General features: G+C 51.0%; 1 protein-coding gene across 1 annotated transcript in view; it reads right to left on the reverse strand.

The window, feature by feature from the left end:
* Nucleotides 1-16378, reverse strand: part of IGSF9B (immunoglobulin superfamily member 9B) — a 47262-nt gene that overhangs the window by 14458 nt on the left and 16426 nt on the right. Inside the window, exons 4-15 of the mRNA XM_047070018.1 lie at nucleotides 13841-13992; nucleotides 13453-13570; nucleotides 11984-12125; nucleotides 11533-11678; nucleotides 8699-8841; nucleotides 8244-8384; nucleotides 8043-8159; nucleotides 7610-7760; nucleotides 6403-6526; nucleotides 3855-4030; nucleotides 2317-2543; nucleotides 1325-1409 (exon numbers count right to left, since the gene is read on the reverse strand). Of these exons, the coding sequence (XP_046925974.1) occupies nucleotides 1325-1409; nucleotides 2317-2543; nucleotides 3855-4030; nucleotides 6403-6526; nucleotides 7610-7760; nucleotides 8043-8159; nucleotides 8244-8384; nucleotides 8699-8841; nucleotides 11533-11678; nucleotides 11984-12125; nucleotides 13453-13570; nucleotides 13841-13992 (1722 nt within the window). The remainder of the gene's footprint in view (nucleotides 1-1324; nucleotides 1410-2316; nucleotides 2544-3854; nucleotides 4031-6402; nucleotides 6527-7609; nucleotides 7761-8042; nucleotides 8160-8243; nucleotides 8385-8698; nucleotides 8842-11532; nucleotides 11679-11983; nucleotides 12126-13452; nucleotides 13571-13840; nucleotides 13993-16378) is intronic.

Consider the following 16378-nt stretch of genomic DNA (forward strand, 5'->3'; position numbering starts at 1 on the left):
CCTGCAAACTCTGTTCCCTGTTCCTCTGGGTCTCTTCTCTAGAGGGAAGCCATGACAGAGGTATGTGTCTATAGCAGGACTTTTGTAAGAAAGAAAGCGAAAGAAAGAAAGAAAGAAAGAAAGAAAGAAAGAAAGAAAGAAAGAAAGAAAGAAAGAAAGAAAGAAAGAAGGAAAGGAGGAAAGAAAGAAAGGTCCAGGGGCGCCTGGGTGGCGCAGTCGGTTAAGCGTCCGACTTCGGCCAGGTCACGATCTCGCGGTCCGTGAGTTCGAGCCCCGCGTCGGGCTCTGGGCTGATGGCTCAGAGCCTGGAGCCTGTTTCCGATTCTGTGTCTCCCTCTCTCTCTGCCCCTCCCCCGTTCATGCTCTGTCTCTCTCTGTCCCAAAAATAAATAAACGTTGAAAAAAAAAATTTAAAAAAAAAAAAAAAAAAAAAAAAGAAAGAAAGGTCCATGGTGCCTAGCATGATGCAGAAGTCACACCCCACTGCCCCAGGGCTCTGGTGCCACTTCAGTCTTTCCTTCTCCTCCCCCAAGTCTGCCTACTCTGGTGCTTCTATAGCTCTGTGAGTACTACTGCATGAGCTTCTTGGCCGAGCTCTGAGCCAACTGGTCCCAGAGGTCTTTGTGTGAGCAGTGCCCATGGAAATGGTGCCATTGCTTCATCACTAAGCAAAAGCCTCTTCCCAGACCTAGGGAGCCACTTCACTGGGCAAGGGAGGGGTTCTTCTGTGTTCAGGCAGGAACTGTAGCGGAGAAAGATGTGTATAAATGGGACCAGGGCCAAGAGAAAGAAAGATAAATGGGGAAAATGCTAGGGAGTTGGCTGTATTTAGCCTGAAAAAAATCTAGGGAGACGAAGGGGTAGAGGGAAACAACACCAAACAGTAATTTTCCAAATAAAACCACCGTAATTATAAAGCAGTCTTATAATAGGCACTCAATAAATACGTGCTGACCTGTTGTCTCTCCAGTTCACTGCCCCAGCCCATTACAGAGGACAACACTGGAGGAAACAGGGATTTTATAGCAAAAGAACTTAAGTCAAGTTATTTTTGACAACTATAATGAGATTAGCGACATTTCTTTCTGCAGCTATCTTTTAGAAAGTGTCATAAACGCAGCTCTTTAGTTGGAGAAATCCTGTCCATCATGGATGCAGAAGAATGGGTCGGAGGGCCTTAAGAAACACTACAACTCACAGCTTCAACCAGAGCTCTCCGTTGTTTCCAATTCAGCCTTCTTTCCTCATTTTAGCTACCTCACTGGGGGATTCCCACGTGGCTTTTACCCCCCACAGTTGTAAGAGAACCCCCCAGCCCAAGTACCTGTGCTGGAGACACCGGCAATGTTGCTGGGCTCACTGATCAGATCCTGCATGACGGCCAGAACCCGGAACTCGTACCAGGTGTCCTACAGTCCCAGGGATAATAGCCTGTCAGCCCAGAAATCTGAGACAGCCACTGACCCACCACTACACCCACCCTGCAATGACCTTTCATGGAATGGGGTACCCAAAGCAGTGGCATACTGCAAGTGTTGAACAACCAGCTCTCAGGTTAAAAGAAAAAAGTCCTGATTTGAAAAATGCACTTGCCAATTTCCATGATAAAAATACTCCTACCATGGCAGATTTCAATCTACAAAAGTGAGGGCACTGAAAGCAGAGTTGGAAAGAGATGCTCACACAGGCTCTCAGGAGCCCCAATGCTATCATTAAATGAGTGTCCAGGGAAGGAAGACAGAAAGATAGATGAGGCTATCTATATCCATGTAATAATAAGCTGTTTCCTCTCTCCAGCTAGAGAGACATCAAAGTTTAAAGCGGAGGGTCAGCTGGAATTAATATATATATATATACTCCTCTAGGGACTCTAAATTGTTAAAGCAGGGGTGCTTCCCTGGGCAAAGCTAGAAGACAATCCTTCTGGGAAATCCTTCACCCAGCCCAAGTTAGACCCCTAGCAGAGAGCTGAGGTCACTGTCTATTTACACAATCTGGGCTCCTAACCTGCTCTGCCTGGCTCCAGCTTATGTCTGTATGTGGAAAAAGCCCTCAAGGCAATAAAAGTCACCACTGCCAAACACTGGTCCTGAGTCTGTAGGACCCCAGTTGCCATGATCTACGGATCCCAGACCTCGGTAGCAGATCTGAGAATAAAGGAATCACGGTGTGGGGCAGCACATGGCTCAGCCTTGTACACCTTGTACACCTTGTACACCTGACTTGTACACCTCACTCAAAGCGTTCAGTGACTCCAGAGAGTCATGACACTTCCAGAATTTGGGAACAGCAGCAAGGAAAGGCTGGACACCTCACCTGTGACAGATCCTTGGCAAAGAAGTCTCCATCAGTGCCCGGGATGGCACCATCTAACGTCTCCCAGTGTTCCCCGACACGAAATTCCATGATGTAGCGGTCAATGGGAAAGCTGTGATTGGCAGGGGGTAACCAAGACAGGAGCACACCCTGCTGGGTCCGATTGGCTGTGAGGCACCTCGGTGGGGTAACCAGCACCAGGGGTTCTGGAGTTGTGATAGGGAATGCTGTGGCACAGAGGGGAGAGAGGGAAAGTATGTGGCGATGCCGAGATCATTGTACCCTCACCTCTCTAAAGTGCCTTCTGGCTCAGCATGTGTCTCTAGGGCACTGTGGCCCCAAGGCAATGGTCACTTTGCCATGCAGGAGTCATTTCAGGGACAAGAGTGTCACACAAAAGAGCCCTCCTCACCCAAGGGAAGTGGCCCACAGCCACAAGAACCTATTTTCTCAGCATTTCTAAAAACATAGATGAGGGAATGAAGTGTCTCAAATGGAAAAAAAAAAAAACAACAGAAATCACCGGGGCGGGGCGGGGGGGGGGGGGTGGTTGTCGTGTAGAGAGTTAGGAGATGGAAGAATTAAATGTAATCTTTTAAATAAGATAATATCTTTAAAAAGATACTACAAAATGTATTTTATGTTCTCTTCCAAGGAGCTAGAATTGTCTTCTCATAGCACATTGTCTGCTCTCAATTGCCTTCTTGGCACAGGTGGAGAATAAAAAGGCCAAGGAGGGGGGCGCCTGGGTGGCGCAGTCGGTTAAGCGTCCGACTTCAGCCAGGTCACCATCTCGCGGTCCGTGAGTTCGAGCCCCGCATCGGGCTCTGGGCTGATGGCTCAGAGCCTGGAGCCTGTTTCCGATTCTGTGTCTCCCTCTCTCTCTGCCCCTCCCCCGTTCATGCTCTGTCTCTCTCTGTCCCAAAAATAAATAAACGTTGAAAAAAAAAAAATTTTAAAAAGGCCAAGGAGGAAAGCTCCAGAGCAGGGGTAAGCATCCCATCACTGCTGCACCCCCTAGTGGCAGTAAAGGATCCAGGAACAGGCTGGAGGGGTGCCACCTGTTCACGGCACTCTCCAGGTGGAATGGAGTGAGCCACTGGGTCCAGGAAGGAAGAGTCAGCATGACTAAGATTTGACAGGGAGAACTGGCCACACACCAGCCACCAAATGAGGCCAAGGGCCAGAGGAAAGAATAGGCAAGGGTGCAGAAGGAGGAAGAAGGATTCCTAGCCTGCCCTGTGAAGCCACAGGAAGATGCAAACATGTGGCTTACCAAGGAAGGATAAATGTTGAAAGGAACCTGGCCCAAAGTGCTCTGATGTGGGTCAAGGCACTATGGTCCAGGCAAAACTCAAAGAATGGGATGAGAAGTCCTTCTTGGGAGATCAAATGACATGATTACCTGAAGCATGTAGCAAGGTGCCTGGCACATAGTAAGAAGTAAATGTTATCTGCTAGGATCATCACCACCATTACCGTCTTTACCCAGATCCTCCAGGAAATATCCTCAAGACATCCCAGCCCGGGGTCCTCACCTAAAGTGTTCACAGTGACCACCTCACTGAAGGCGCTCGTTCCCAGCTTGTTCTGGGCCAGGACGCTGAACTGGTATGCTGTCTCAGGCTCCAGGGCATCCACTAGCAACCAGCTGGGTCCCGGTGGCACTGGCAAAGATAGCCAGTCATGGGGCCCAAACTGTGCCCGCTTCATCCTGGCCAAAAGAAAGAGAGAGGATCGGGGACAAGGAGGTGGGGTGGGTTACACTGGAGACACGAGAATGCATGCAAGGTCCTCAAGGAGGTGGCACTGGGCAGACCTGGCCTTCCCTGGCTTTAGGATAGAAAGAGGAAATGACCAAGGTGGGATGACCTTCCCAACTCTGGCTGTGCCAGTCTTTAACGCCGGTCGCCAGCCACCACTGGCACCACCTTTACTAAAAGGAACCCTTAGATATAAGTGATGCTTACAATACTGGTCAAACTACCAATTGCACTGGGGGGCGGGGGATCTTTACCCTGGCCACAGCCCTAAGAGTACATCTGCCTTGGGAGAGTAAGGACAGTAGGAACAAGGCAGGTACCACTGTGGGGAAGTGAGGATGAGCAATTCAGCAATGGCAGGACTAGGGAAGAAATCCAGGTGACCTCAGCTGCCCACCCTCCCAGGGACAGTGAAAAGTAGGGAGTAAAGTAACCCAGAGGGCTCACTCAGTCCAACAAGGTTTGAGTCACCTGAAGAAGCCTAGGGTATAAGACAAAAATGAGCAGGGATTTCCCCACAGTGAGGACCAGGATCCTTAAGGCCTTAACAGTTAGAACTCATAATCAAGGGCAAGGTCACACTGTGCGTGGAGGACCCTGGAACTAGGGGTGAAGGTTAGCGTTTGTTCTACACCGCCCACCTAACTCTCCATCCCTGCTATTTCCAGGTGCAGTGCCCTGGGATCACCACGGGGAGGAGACATCATCCTATGGGACTGAGACCCTGGGCAGCTTTCTTCCTGCAGCCCTGAGCTACAACTTAGTGGATGCCCGCTCACAGGGTTCCCTCTAGGTTTAAATGCTCACTACCATGAATGCTTAGGAGTTTGAGCTGAGGCAGCAAAAAGCACAGCAAAAAGAAGCCAGTGCCAAATGTCTGAGTCAATACGTGGAGAGTCAGAGGCAATTAGAACAACAGGAGGGAAGAAGACCTCCCCAAACTTTGCAACTACCCTTCCCACCCTCCCCCACCCCACCGCCCCGGGCACCAAAGCAAGTGAGCAAAGTGTGATAAAGCGGTGCAGATGAGCAGCAGCATGGAGCAGGACCGCAAGCAGTGAGGGAAACCCCAATCTACACCCAGACCTGCCACTTGGACATCCCCAAAGATGGCCTGGCCTTGCCAAAGGCCCTTCCCTGGACACACAGCTGCCCAGCAGCACCATGATTCTTGCAGCAGTCACCTGGCAGGGTTGTCAGGAGCCCTCCCCCGCCCAGCCCCCCACCTTGCCTTGGGAGGAACAGAGATTAAGGGGTGGAGGATGTTCTGGTTGCAACTCAGAGAGTTCCCCACACTCATCATCTAGGTTGTTTGCCTAGTCAGAACTCAAAACATCCAGAATATTCAGGATGTACCCACCAAAACATCATGATGGGAAAGAGGGCAGCTTCCTCTTAACCCCCCTTGATGTTGACTAGTGTATCAAGGGCTCTCCCTGAATCTCCATGAGTTGCCCTCTGCAGGAATATTTCCTCCTTCCTAGGCCCTGATCGAGCCTGGCTGGGAATACATAGCCAGATGAGGCAGGTCTGAAAAGGAGGAAGTGAGAGGGCTCATCCTTCCCACTCAAGGATGTCCCATATTGCAGGTGGCCAGTTCTTGGCTCAGGATAGGAATGTGGGGGAGAAAAACCCTTGCGTGATGGGAAGGAGGTCCACTACAGCCCCTCTCTCCACCTTTTCTGTGCCTCCTGACCTCAGCCTGGTTTATGTATGCATCTTTAAGATCCCTTACCTACCCCAAGGTTTAAGCAAAGATCTCAAATCACTACATCTGGCCAAATTAATAGCAGAGATATAAACACAATAGAAACACAGGGTCCTAGAGAAAATGAAGATGCTGAAGACAAGGCCAGAAGGCAAGCACCACTTCACATCAGTTTCTGGAACCACTGGGAAAGCGAGAGAATAAAAATTAGATTCTACGCTTCCAGCTGGGCTGTTTCTCAATGCCACTGAAGACTGGGAGTCTTTTCCAGACTCCAGAGGACAGAGGAACCTAAAAGAAGCATGAACCAAGGACACAAAAAGGGGTAGTGAGATAAGCTGAAGAGAGAGCAGCAGAGGGTGATGGTCAATTCAGGCAACAGCCTAAATTGGCATCCAAACCTTTCAGGCTGGGAATGCAGAATGCCCCAAATCCCTCACAGACGTGCCCATTCCCCACAAGACCTAGTCACTATGTCAACACACCTCACTGACTGGAGGTCTAGCAGGCAAAGAACTGTATCTTTCTCATAACGTCCACCCGCCCCAGGGACTGACTGAAGTCAGGGGTTGGGGGAGGGAGAAGCAGAGAGCAAAGCATGCGGGGGTGACTCACAGAGGTCCGTACCAAACTGAGAATGTCTGCTCGAATCCTCCATCATAGCCTGGCTCCCAGGACACGTTGGCAGTTGTCATGGAGACCTGGACCCGGACACTGCCCGGGGCATGGGGGCTGGTGCCTGGAGACCAAGTGGAGTGCTCTCAGACTGAAATGAACTGGGCCCAGTGAGCTGGGCACCCACAGTGGCACTGCGTAGTAGCAAAATGCAGTGCCTCAAGTGGAGTGCGGAATGGCGAGGGATGCTGAGGAGCTGATGCCCTGAGCAGTAGGACTGCAGAAGAAAAGCCATCCCACTGTGCCATAGAGTCCTTCTAGCAAGATATGGCACGAACATCAGGAACATGGCCAAAGGGAAACCAGAACCTTCGTCATCCCAGGCCAAAATCCTGTGCTCACCTGGCAAATACAGAAACACTCTCCCTCAAGGTCACAGTCCAAGCTAAAAAGTCCCTCTCCTATAAAGTTCTCTGGCCTCATGAGAGATAGCCATATTCTACCCGAACATCAAAGTGAGAGGCAGCACAACACAACTATTAAGAACTTCTACTTGTGTTTGAGTCTGGGACCCAGCAGTTATTAGTGGTGTGATGTTCGGCAAGGTGTGTGATCCATGCCAGCCTTGGTTTCAATGTATGTACACTGGAGAAATATCAGCTCTCACCTCATAGGTTAAAAATGATAGGGCACCAACTGGGACAGAGCCTAAAACTGGTGGTAAATGCTCGAAGTGTTGGCCACTGTTACAACTAGCTATCAGTCCCCAGAGGGGCAGGCTACAAGCTGAGGTCTTAGGGACACACACCTCAGGCAAAAGAAGTGGGAACATAACCCCTGGCACCCCGGAAATGGGAATGCCAGTAACCTCCAGGCCAGGCCCAGCTGCTGGAGCTCAGCACACTGGTTCCCTCCCAGATCCCCCTCATTCCATTCTTCCAGCTCCCCTTCTAGGCCTAAACACAGTCGCTACTGCCCACACACATGCCTCATTTCTATGGGGGGTGTTGCTGGGTACATTTTGCCAGAAAAAGATCTCCCCAGGACAGGCCCCATGTCACCTTCCCTTGTATAGAGTCCACAGAGGGCTAGGGTTACACGTGGCAGGCTCCTGATTCAGGGGTGGGCCGACTCAAGAAAGATGCCCAGAAAGGGTAGACAGTGTCCGGTGCCCAGACCACAGCCCTCCTGCCCACAGCCCCCGTACCGATGACGGTCAGGTGGGTACTGGCAGTGATGCTGGTGACCACGTTGGTGGCGATGCACTCCCACTCCCCGTGGTCCTCCTTACTCAGGGCTCGAAACTGGAGACTCCCGCTGGGCAGGGCATTGTGCTTGCTTCTGCTGGGCTTCCCTACCTTGGCCAAACAAGGGGGCAAAGAGGAAGGCAGGAGCGGGTCGGCAGGGGAGGAGCCGGGTCAGCAGGGAAGAAGAGAAGCCACCAACACATCAGAGGCCCAAGAACAGGAGGAGCAAGTGGTACCCGAACATTCAGCCCGCACCCCCACTGCCCCTCCTCCAGAGCACCCATCACTCTAGAAGTCAGCCCCACTGCTCAGCACCTGGCCCGGTCACAACAGAGCACTACCAGATCTTGCCCCTCCAGCACACTTCCCAAGAGCTCCAGAACCTGAAGGTACCTTTCTCCAAGTGATGACAGGGAAAGGGTCCCCTGCAGCAGCACAGGGGATAAGCAGCTCCCGGCCAGCCTCCTGCCTATACTCCCAGCCTGGTAGCACCGTAAAATACGGGGGGTCCTAGGGAGAGCACAGCAAGGCCATGAAGTCAATCATTTCAGCTTGCCCACTCCCATGGAGGCCACTCTCAGCCCTGGGCCTCACCTTCAGGACAAGCCGTGCAGGAGCAGACTGGCCCATGGTCCCCAAGGTGTTGTAAGGCACACAGGTGTAAGTGCCAAGAGCCTCCTCTGTGGCCTCCTCAATCCGAATAGAGCCATCCTCCATCAAGGTCCAACCCAGGTTCTGTCAGAGCACAGACAGCAGAACAGGGAGCAATGGTCAGGGGACAGAAGCTCAGTCCCAGCCCCCACCAGGCCAGACCTAACTTCGCAGACCTGGACACAGCACCAGCTAGTGTGGGGTAAGGGGTTGTCTAAGTGCCCTGGGAGAATGGCAAAAGCTCTACCAGAGTGTAGACCCGCCACAGGAAGCAGCTCGTTGCTTTCTCAGAGTTTTTTGGTAGGGACTAGAGGAGTCCTGCAGGGAACCAGACCCTCAGAGGCAGCAGCTCAGCATCAGAGAGTCTCACTGTGACCCCACATGCATCTTTTCAGCACCTTCTCAACCTGCAGGGGGCGGCCATCTTTGTTCCACTTGACCACGGTGGCTGGTGGCTCTGCATCCACAGGGCATCGGATATAGCCGTGAATTCCCACGGGCACGTAGATGACAGGGGGCATGTTGAGGACACGGGCTGGATCTGTAGAGGGGTAGCATGGGGTGGGAGAGAAGAAAGGCAGGAGGGCAGTCAAGGAGTGAGAGATCTGGGCAGGGGGCCAAACCACCACATAAACCCCCGGGGTCTCTTACAGACACTCCTACTCCAAGGAACTGCCATTCATACCCATCCACCCATTCAGTAAACACTGCCTATGTCCTCAGTGCTCACAACAGTGCCAGGTACCTGGACCACCATGAGGAACAAGATGGACAAAGCGCGGAGGCCACATCAGGCTGCCCCAGTGCAGTGTGGGCTGCCGGCGGCTTTTCATCTGCCCAGCCTACTGTATTCTTAAGAACTTCTGTTTCAAATGTCTGGAGGCACCCAAAGGCATGTTTTCACCTGCCTAAATCCCTAACACCCCTCAAATGCTCCTACACATGGACTGAACTGCAGACTAAGGACCCTGGATGTCCATTTCCCCAGCCCCTAGACTCCAAACTCAAAGTCAACATTTGACTATCCTCCACCATTCCTCATCCCAAGTGTCTCTTGGACACCAAGCAGCTCTCTCTCGCTCCACATCCTAAACCAAAAGTGGAACATCAGTTCTACATTCTGTGTTCAGAGACATGACCACCAGTGGTTCTTTCCTCTCCTCTCCATTCTGCTAGCTGTCCAGCCCCTCTTGGCCTCAGTTTCCCCTCTGTGCAGCTGGAATACGGAATCAGCTTTGGCCACAGAATGGATGAAAGTTTCCCACGAGAGCAGCAAGAGGAGCACATCCTGTGATGTGGGTGACTCATCACCTTCCCATTCTCCCCAATTTCCCCTGAGGGCGACCAGGAGAAAGATCCAGAACTTCCAGTGAGGCAGTGAGGATGAATGAGCTGGTATGTTTTAAGCATTTGGAGCTCTTCAGAGAACAGCATTACATAAATATCAGGCCGAGTTATATATTTAGACATAGCTTCCTTCTTTTGTATGTAGAGGTTTTTTTTTTGTTTTTTTTTTGCCTCCAAGATTTTTCAAAGGGTTTATGAATGGGAAATACTCTGAACGCTGCTTTTTAGCAGAAATAAAGATCCTTGTCTCACCCACCTGAAAATCTCACCCCCCGGATTCTCTCTGAAGGCAAAAAGGAGGTAAAAAGGGACAAGCTGCAGTGGGTGATGGCACTGGGGAAAGACGCAGAAACCACATACCCCTCTCGGCACAGAATGGCCCATGGCTTTATGGATGGGGGCCTTACTTTTGGTTACATTCCTCATCCTTCTGAAGACTACCCCTGCTGGTTCTCTCTCTCTGCCCCCGCCACCTTCTAGCCCAAGTGACATAGCTAGACAAGATGCTACTCCAAGTGGACTCTTCCCTGCCCTTAGCTCCTCCACATCTAGCACAGCTTGGGGCACATGGTAAGTCATGTTTAAATAGCTTCTTGACTTGCTTTTTCCTACTGCAGGTCAGGGTGGGAAGTGCTTGATGTCCTGGGTCACACCACATAGCTTTCCTAGGGCCTCATAGCCCTTAAAAACTTAGACTCATCATACAGCATGCTAAAAGCCCTTTTTAAGTTGATGACAATGGAAGTGGAAAAATGATGCCTTTGTCCCCACAAGCAAAATCACTGCATGGAGAAGGAAACAATAAGCATGTGAGGTGAGAAGCTGGACAGGGCTCAAAGGTCCAGCTTGGCTCCACCACCACAGCGCCCACTCAGCAGTAGACAAGTGCAAACACCCAGCTGTGTGGAGTGGCTTTGGAGACCAGCCCCACTTCCTGGGGTCATCAACTGTCCTTCTGCTTGTTCTCAGCTCACATGCTGACCAGGGCATCTCTAGGCTATTGAACTTCTCACCCAGCCACGGCATGCCCTTGCGGGTGAGCAGTCTTCCCACACTAGCCTTCAAGTGATAAAAAGCCTGTCACCTACGGTAACCAGGCAGGGCCTTTGTTGTCTGAGTGACAGGGCCATCCACAAATCAAAAGAAAGAAATTAATCCTCATTACTCATCCTTCTGTCTCTTTCTCACAATGATCAGCTTGCCAGGGGGTGGGAAAGCATCGACTACACTGCCGGATTCAAGATTAGCAAACTGAATTATTGCACTTGCACAAAAGCCCTCAATTGTTCTGGCATGAGGAGCAGCTCATCCATTTGGATCTCTGGCCGCCCTAGAGAAGAGCTAGAAGAAAGCCAAGAGGGAGTCAGATGCTGGCAGAACTAGATCAAGTCACCCCAGAAGAGGGTTCTGTCCCCTTCACTCCAAACAGCTGTCCACAGTGGGGGAAGGCATAGAGCTGGCAGGAAATCTAACTCTACCTCAGCTTCACCTACACTCCCTCATATACCTGAGAAAAAAAGGACCAGAGACCATCTCATTCAACATCCAGAGAGAGGAGTTGGCTAGCATTCAATACAAAGACAACTGCTCAAAAGGTCTACCGATCCTTGAATCCAACCTAAGCTTGTTGACTGATGGAATGAATCAGTTAACACTTGTAGTGATGCCTGGCCCATAGAGGACACCCAGCAAGCACTGTTTCACCTCAATTGACCAGCCCAAGTCTTGGCCTCATGTTGGGCTATCCCTGCTTCCTGTCATTCCTCTGCCCACATTCCCTCAAATGACACTCGGTCTCTTACTATCCTCCAGCCTCCAGTCTGGCTAATGTGGCTTGGATCTTCTGGAACCCCCACCATGTGTTGCTCTCCCTATCCCTACTCACACTGCACAGTTAAGTATGCTGAGGCAGAAGGGGAGCGCCCCAGGCTGTTGCTAGGAACACAGGTGTATTTCCCTGCATCCTCAGGTTTCACCCGGAAGATGATCAGGGTCCCATCGATCAGGATCCGCACTCTCAACTTCAGGTCACTACAAACACACAAAGAGACAAGGAGGGGTGGGGGAAGAGGGTCTTCCATGAGACAGTGGAGCAAGGCAGCAAGGAGTCCCCTCTCTGTGAACGAGGCAAGGAGAGCCAGAGCCTCCTCATATTCCTGGCCCATCTCAAGGCCACTCTGTGCAGACACTGGCCTTGCATGAGGGACAGATTAGACCTCCCCTCTGCAAGCTCCTAGAGCCCAAGAGCAGCCTGCAGCAGCCCCTGCTCAGAGGCTTTGCCCCTGGGAGGCCTGGTGTCTGGGGACCCCACTGAGAGGGGAGGACAGCATGCTCACTTCTGGAAGTAGACGTTCTCGTCCTGCCAATACCAGGTGTAGGTAAGGTTGCCGGGATACGCCTCTGCCCGGCAGGTGAGCAGAGCATCCTGGGATATGTTGACAGTGATGTTCTCAGGAGGGGAAACGATGAAGGGAGGCCCTAGGGAATAGGAAATAAACATAACCTTACCTGGTATGGGAGGGGAGCACAGCAGTGCTGGGACCTCCCAGGAAGCTCTGAGAGGTCTCAGCAAGCAGTGCCTAAACTCCAGGAGGGAGCTGGAGGGTAGCACTTGTTCAAGAGGCAACAGCACAACCCTGGGCAGTCGCCACAGAGATGCTTCCAGCTACTGCTAGCACTCACATTCTTACTCTCCTTACAGGTCCCAGAGGTGCAAAAAGTCCAGGGGTGTGACCACAGTGAGCCCCAGCCCCCTGAGCCAGCTGCAGGACACCCTTGTTGGTGTATACCTGCACCCTGCCTCCATGCACAAGCTCCCCAAACCAGCCATCTCACCCCTAGACACATAGACATACATACCCCTTCCTGCTCATCCTTCTCTCCAGCAGAACCTGAGCAGGGGACATCATGAGGGACAAAGGCCACTCTTTTCAATCCAGAGCAAGGAATAATCTTGCTTCTAAAGGAGTTAAAAGGCTTGTGCTGCTTATCAGCCAGAGGTCAAGAGGGCAGATTTGGGGAGAGGAGGCAGGGGGATAGCAGAGTAAACAGAGAGTGAAATCCCAGAACTCCCTGGTGCTAGCTTTCCAGATAGGCCACAGCTGCCACTTGGCTCTCTCCTGAGAGTGGGCAGCTCTTCTCCAATCTACAGAGGGACCTCTGGCCCATGCTGCAACACTCCAAGTCAGAAGAAGGCAGAAAGAACATGTGTCTCAGCAGCCCTGGCAGCCCAGACAGCCACCACTAGCTCTCTCCTGCTCCTTCAGCACGCAGCAGGTGGGAGGCAAAGAGGGTGGATGGGCTCAGTACAAAGAGATTCTGCCATCCTGACGCTAGTCCTTCTGGGGCACACTGGGGCCCCAGGCAGGGAAAACTGGCATTTCCCAGTGCTGACCATGCAGACCCCAGCTTTGCCAAATGCCCTCAGTGTTATTTTAAATGTCTGAGGCTTGGATTGAATTCCTATCTTTATTTATTGAAGCCGTCACTAACGGGGTAGAAACCTAAGGGAGGTCTCCCCTGGGGAAGATGGAGGTACAGCAGGACACTACTCAGACAGAGTAACCATCAACATGGTGCCTCCTGTCATCCCGTGTGATGGCCACAACAGGCCACCATGGGCACTCGGGCTATGAACTACACAATGCTCAGGGGGAGCCCAACCCCACTCCTCATGAGCTGCCCATCTCTCTACCTACCTCAGCTGTGCCAGTCGTGCCCTGGGCAAACCCCTCTGCAGCTCAGATGGGATGGAAGTCCCTGTAAAAGGTCTGAGGCATGAAGAAGCCAGAGAAATCTCTCTTACCTTGGACAAGCAGGTGAGTGGTATGAACAGCCTCCCCCTGGATGCTGTATGCGCGACAGGTGTAGGCACCTCTGTCCTCCCTACTGACCGATGTCACCGTCAGGCTGCCATCACTCACCTGGGGCCAAAGAGAGATGGAACTCAGCACCCACACTGGGGCCCCACCAGGGGCTATCTCCTCAGGCAAAGATAGCCTCAGGGCTCATGCACTAGGGGGATATGGAGCCAGGCACTCCGTTCATCTCCTTTCAACCACAGACACCAACAAGGCTGCCTGCTGTGCAATGTTACTGGTCACATGAAGCAGGAGACCACCTTGGAGAGGGAGGAGGCAAAGGAAGGGCAAGCAAGGAGAAGTGCAGCAGCTCCAATGGAGAACCACACTTACCTGGTATTTCCCACTAGCACCTAGGAGTGTCCCCTCCTTCAGCCAGGTGACAATGGGCTTGGGGTTCCCAAAAGCTGTGCAGGTCATGGTAACACTGCCGCCCTCCTTGGCCTCGATGTACTGGGGGGGTGTTTCCGTAAAGGTGGGAGGAGCTGCAGAGAGATGCAGGGTGGGATTAGCCAGGCTGCCGCCCTGCATGCAGTGCCCACCCACACCAGGCACCATGGCCATTGTGTTCATACTTAACCTTCCGCGAGGTGCTAGGATAAAGGAAGGAAGGGGGACACAAGTAAAATCCTCTGAGCCTGAGTCTTACAGGAGAAGAGGAGACCTGAAATTCAAAGTCAGTCTGGCTGGGTGCAAATTCTAATATTCTCCCATTGTGCTTGGCTAATTCCCAATAAACAAATATTTGCTGAGCACCTACAAGGAGGCCACCATGCTCAGCACTAAGGACAAAGCGATAAACAGCACAGCTCCCATGACTTGCAGAGCACACACTTGCTACTAGCTCCAGACTGTTCCATCACCCCCCACTCCAGTCTTTCACCTAAAGATCATCCCTGATACTCCAACTTCCTTAACCCCAGCCCAGTCAGGCCCCATATTTCCAGGATGTCTCCCACCTGAGCTCCATCTAGGCCTACTACAGACCACAGGCCATGGTGACAAGGAATCTTACTCTTCCAGATTAGGCAGAGAAAATTTTCCACCTTCTTCCTTTTCTGGCATCCAGACAGAAAGACAGCCCACTCTGCAGGCTACTCCTTTTTTAATTTTCTTCTGATTATGCCAGGTTATACCCACACTACCACCTGCATTGATTGTAGTTTTGACCAATATCCATCCTGTTTGGATAATCAACTGTTCAGAGACTCAGTCTCATCAGTCTGAGCTGCTTGTAGAAGCAATCAGATCACTCTTAACCTCTTGGACTTTCATTGCTTTTGAAGTGACAAGGAGGGGCCCCACTTTTAACCTTGAGTCCTAGGGTTCACAATGCCTGGCTGAGGCAGGACATTTTTAGCTCATCTCAAGGTACCCAAAGACCAAGTTACAGTGCAGCCTGCCACTAGTTGGGTAACCCTGGACAAGTTACTCAGCCTCTCTGGGCTTTACCCAAATCTGGCCCCCTCCAGTATTGAGGTGAGGAATAAGTGAGATACAGTTTGTGAAAGGGATCTTGTGAATGTAGATACGTGTGAAATGTTGGTTATTTTGCCATGACTATCATCATTGTCATCTCCCCAGAAACATCTGAGGCATCAATGAGAAGCTTTGAGGGGCGCCTGGGTGGCTCACACAGTTGAGTGTCCAACTTCAGCTCAGGTCATGATCTCACAGTTTGTGAGTTCAAGCCCTACATTGGGCTCACTGCTGTCAGCCTGGAGCCTGCTTCAGATCCTCTGTCCCCCTCTCTCCCTGCCCCTCCCTGGCTCACACTCTCTCTCAAAACTAAAATAAAGATTTTAAAAAGAGAGAGAGAAGCTTTGAGATAGGTGTCACCTCTCCAGACAGCGTTGCCCCGAGAACCAGTAAGAGTGCTTTGAGGTTTGGTACTGTCTGCCCCCTCCTCTGCCAACCTCGTCTGCTACCATATACCCCTTCACTGTGCTCTAGCCACCCTGGCCATCTTTGTCTTTCTCAAATGTGCTAAGAATGTCCGATCTCAGGGCCTTTGCATTTGCTGCCCTCTCTGTACCCAGACCTCACTCCTTTGGTTCATGCAAATCTTCGCTAAAATGCTATCTCTGCCTTAAGTGGTCAGCCCATCTAAGATAGCACTTCTAACATTCTCTACCCCCTTAGACTATTTTATTTTCTTTAAAGTACTGATCACTGACTCTCCCTGAGAACAAGATCTTTTCAGTAAATCACACTGCATGCCTGGCTTTTAGCACAGTTCCTAGCTTGTAACAGAGCACTCAACGAATGTCTGCTGAATGGATGAATGAATTAAATGTACATACATACACACACCTACAGACCAACACAAATTCAAACACATAAAACTTCCTAGGAACAAGACCATGGCAACACCACTTTCTTCAATCATTTCTAAAGCCCTTAACTCAGTGTAGGCACACAGAGGGCACTTGGAGAGTGAATACTGAGTGAATTAAGAAGCATAGTTCATCACACACAAAACACACACAATGGACAACTTCAAGCACATCAATACTCATCCAGCATCTAATATAATAAAAATGATGGCAAAAACCATCCCAAATCCTTATAAAGGGATTCTGGAATCCTAGCTTCCAGGCCTCCTGTGCTGCCCTGGAATGTGTGCTCATCTCCAACAGAGCCCCTCTTGCCAAGCCTGTCCCTGGAAATATAGCCACAGCCTCATTACCTCTGGTGTCAAGCTTAAAAGAAAAGATAATAAATTAAATTACGTCCTGAAGTGACAAATTAATTACTAATTACATAATTACTTTATTATTTAGGTGCTAATCAGGAAAGTACTTTGAACAATCTCGAGTTTTCAGGAAAACAATGGTTTGACTCTCAATTATTTACAGAATTAGGTGTTAG

The sequence above is a fragment of the Lynx rufus genome, unplaced genomic scaffold (assembly GCF_022079265.1).
Source record: "Lynx rufus isolate CCGP_SWC_20201006 ecotype Redwood Valley unplaced genomic scaffold, mLynRuf1.p SCAF_9, whole genome shotgun sequence".
NCBI lineage: Eukaryota > Metazoa > Chordata > Mammalia > Carnivora > Felidae > Lynx > Lynx rufus.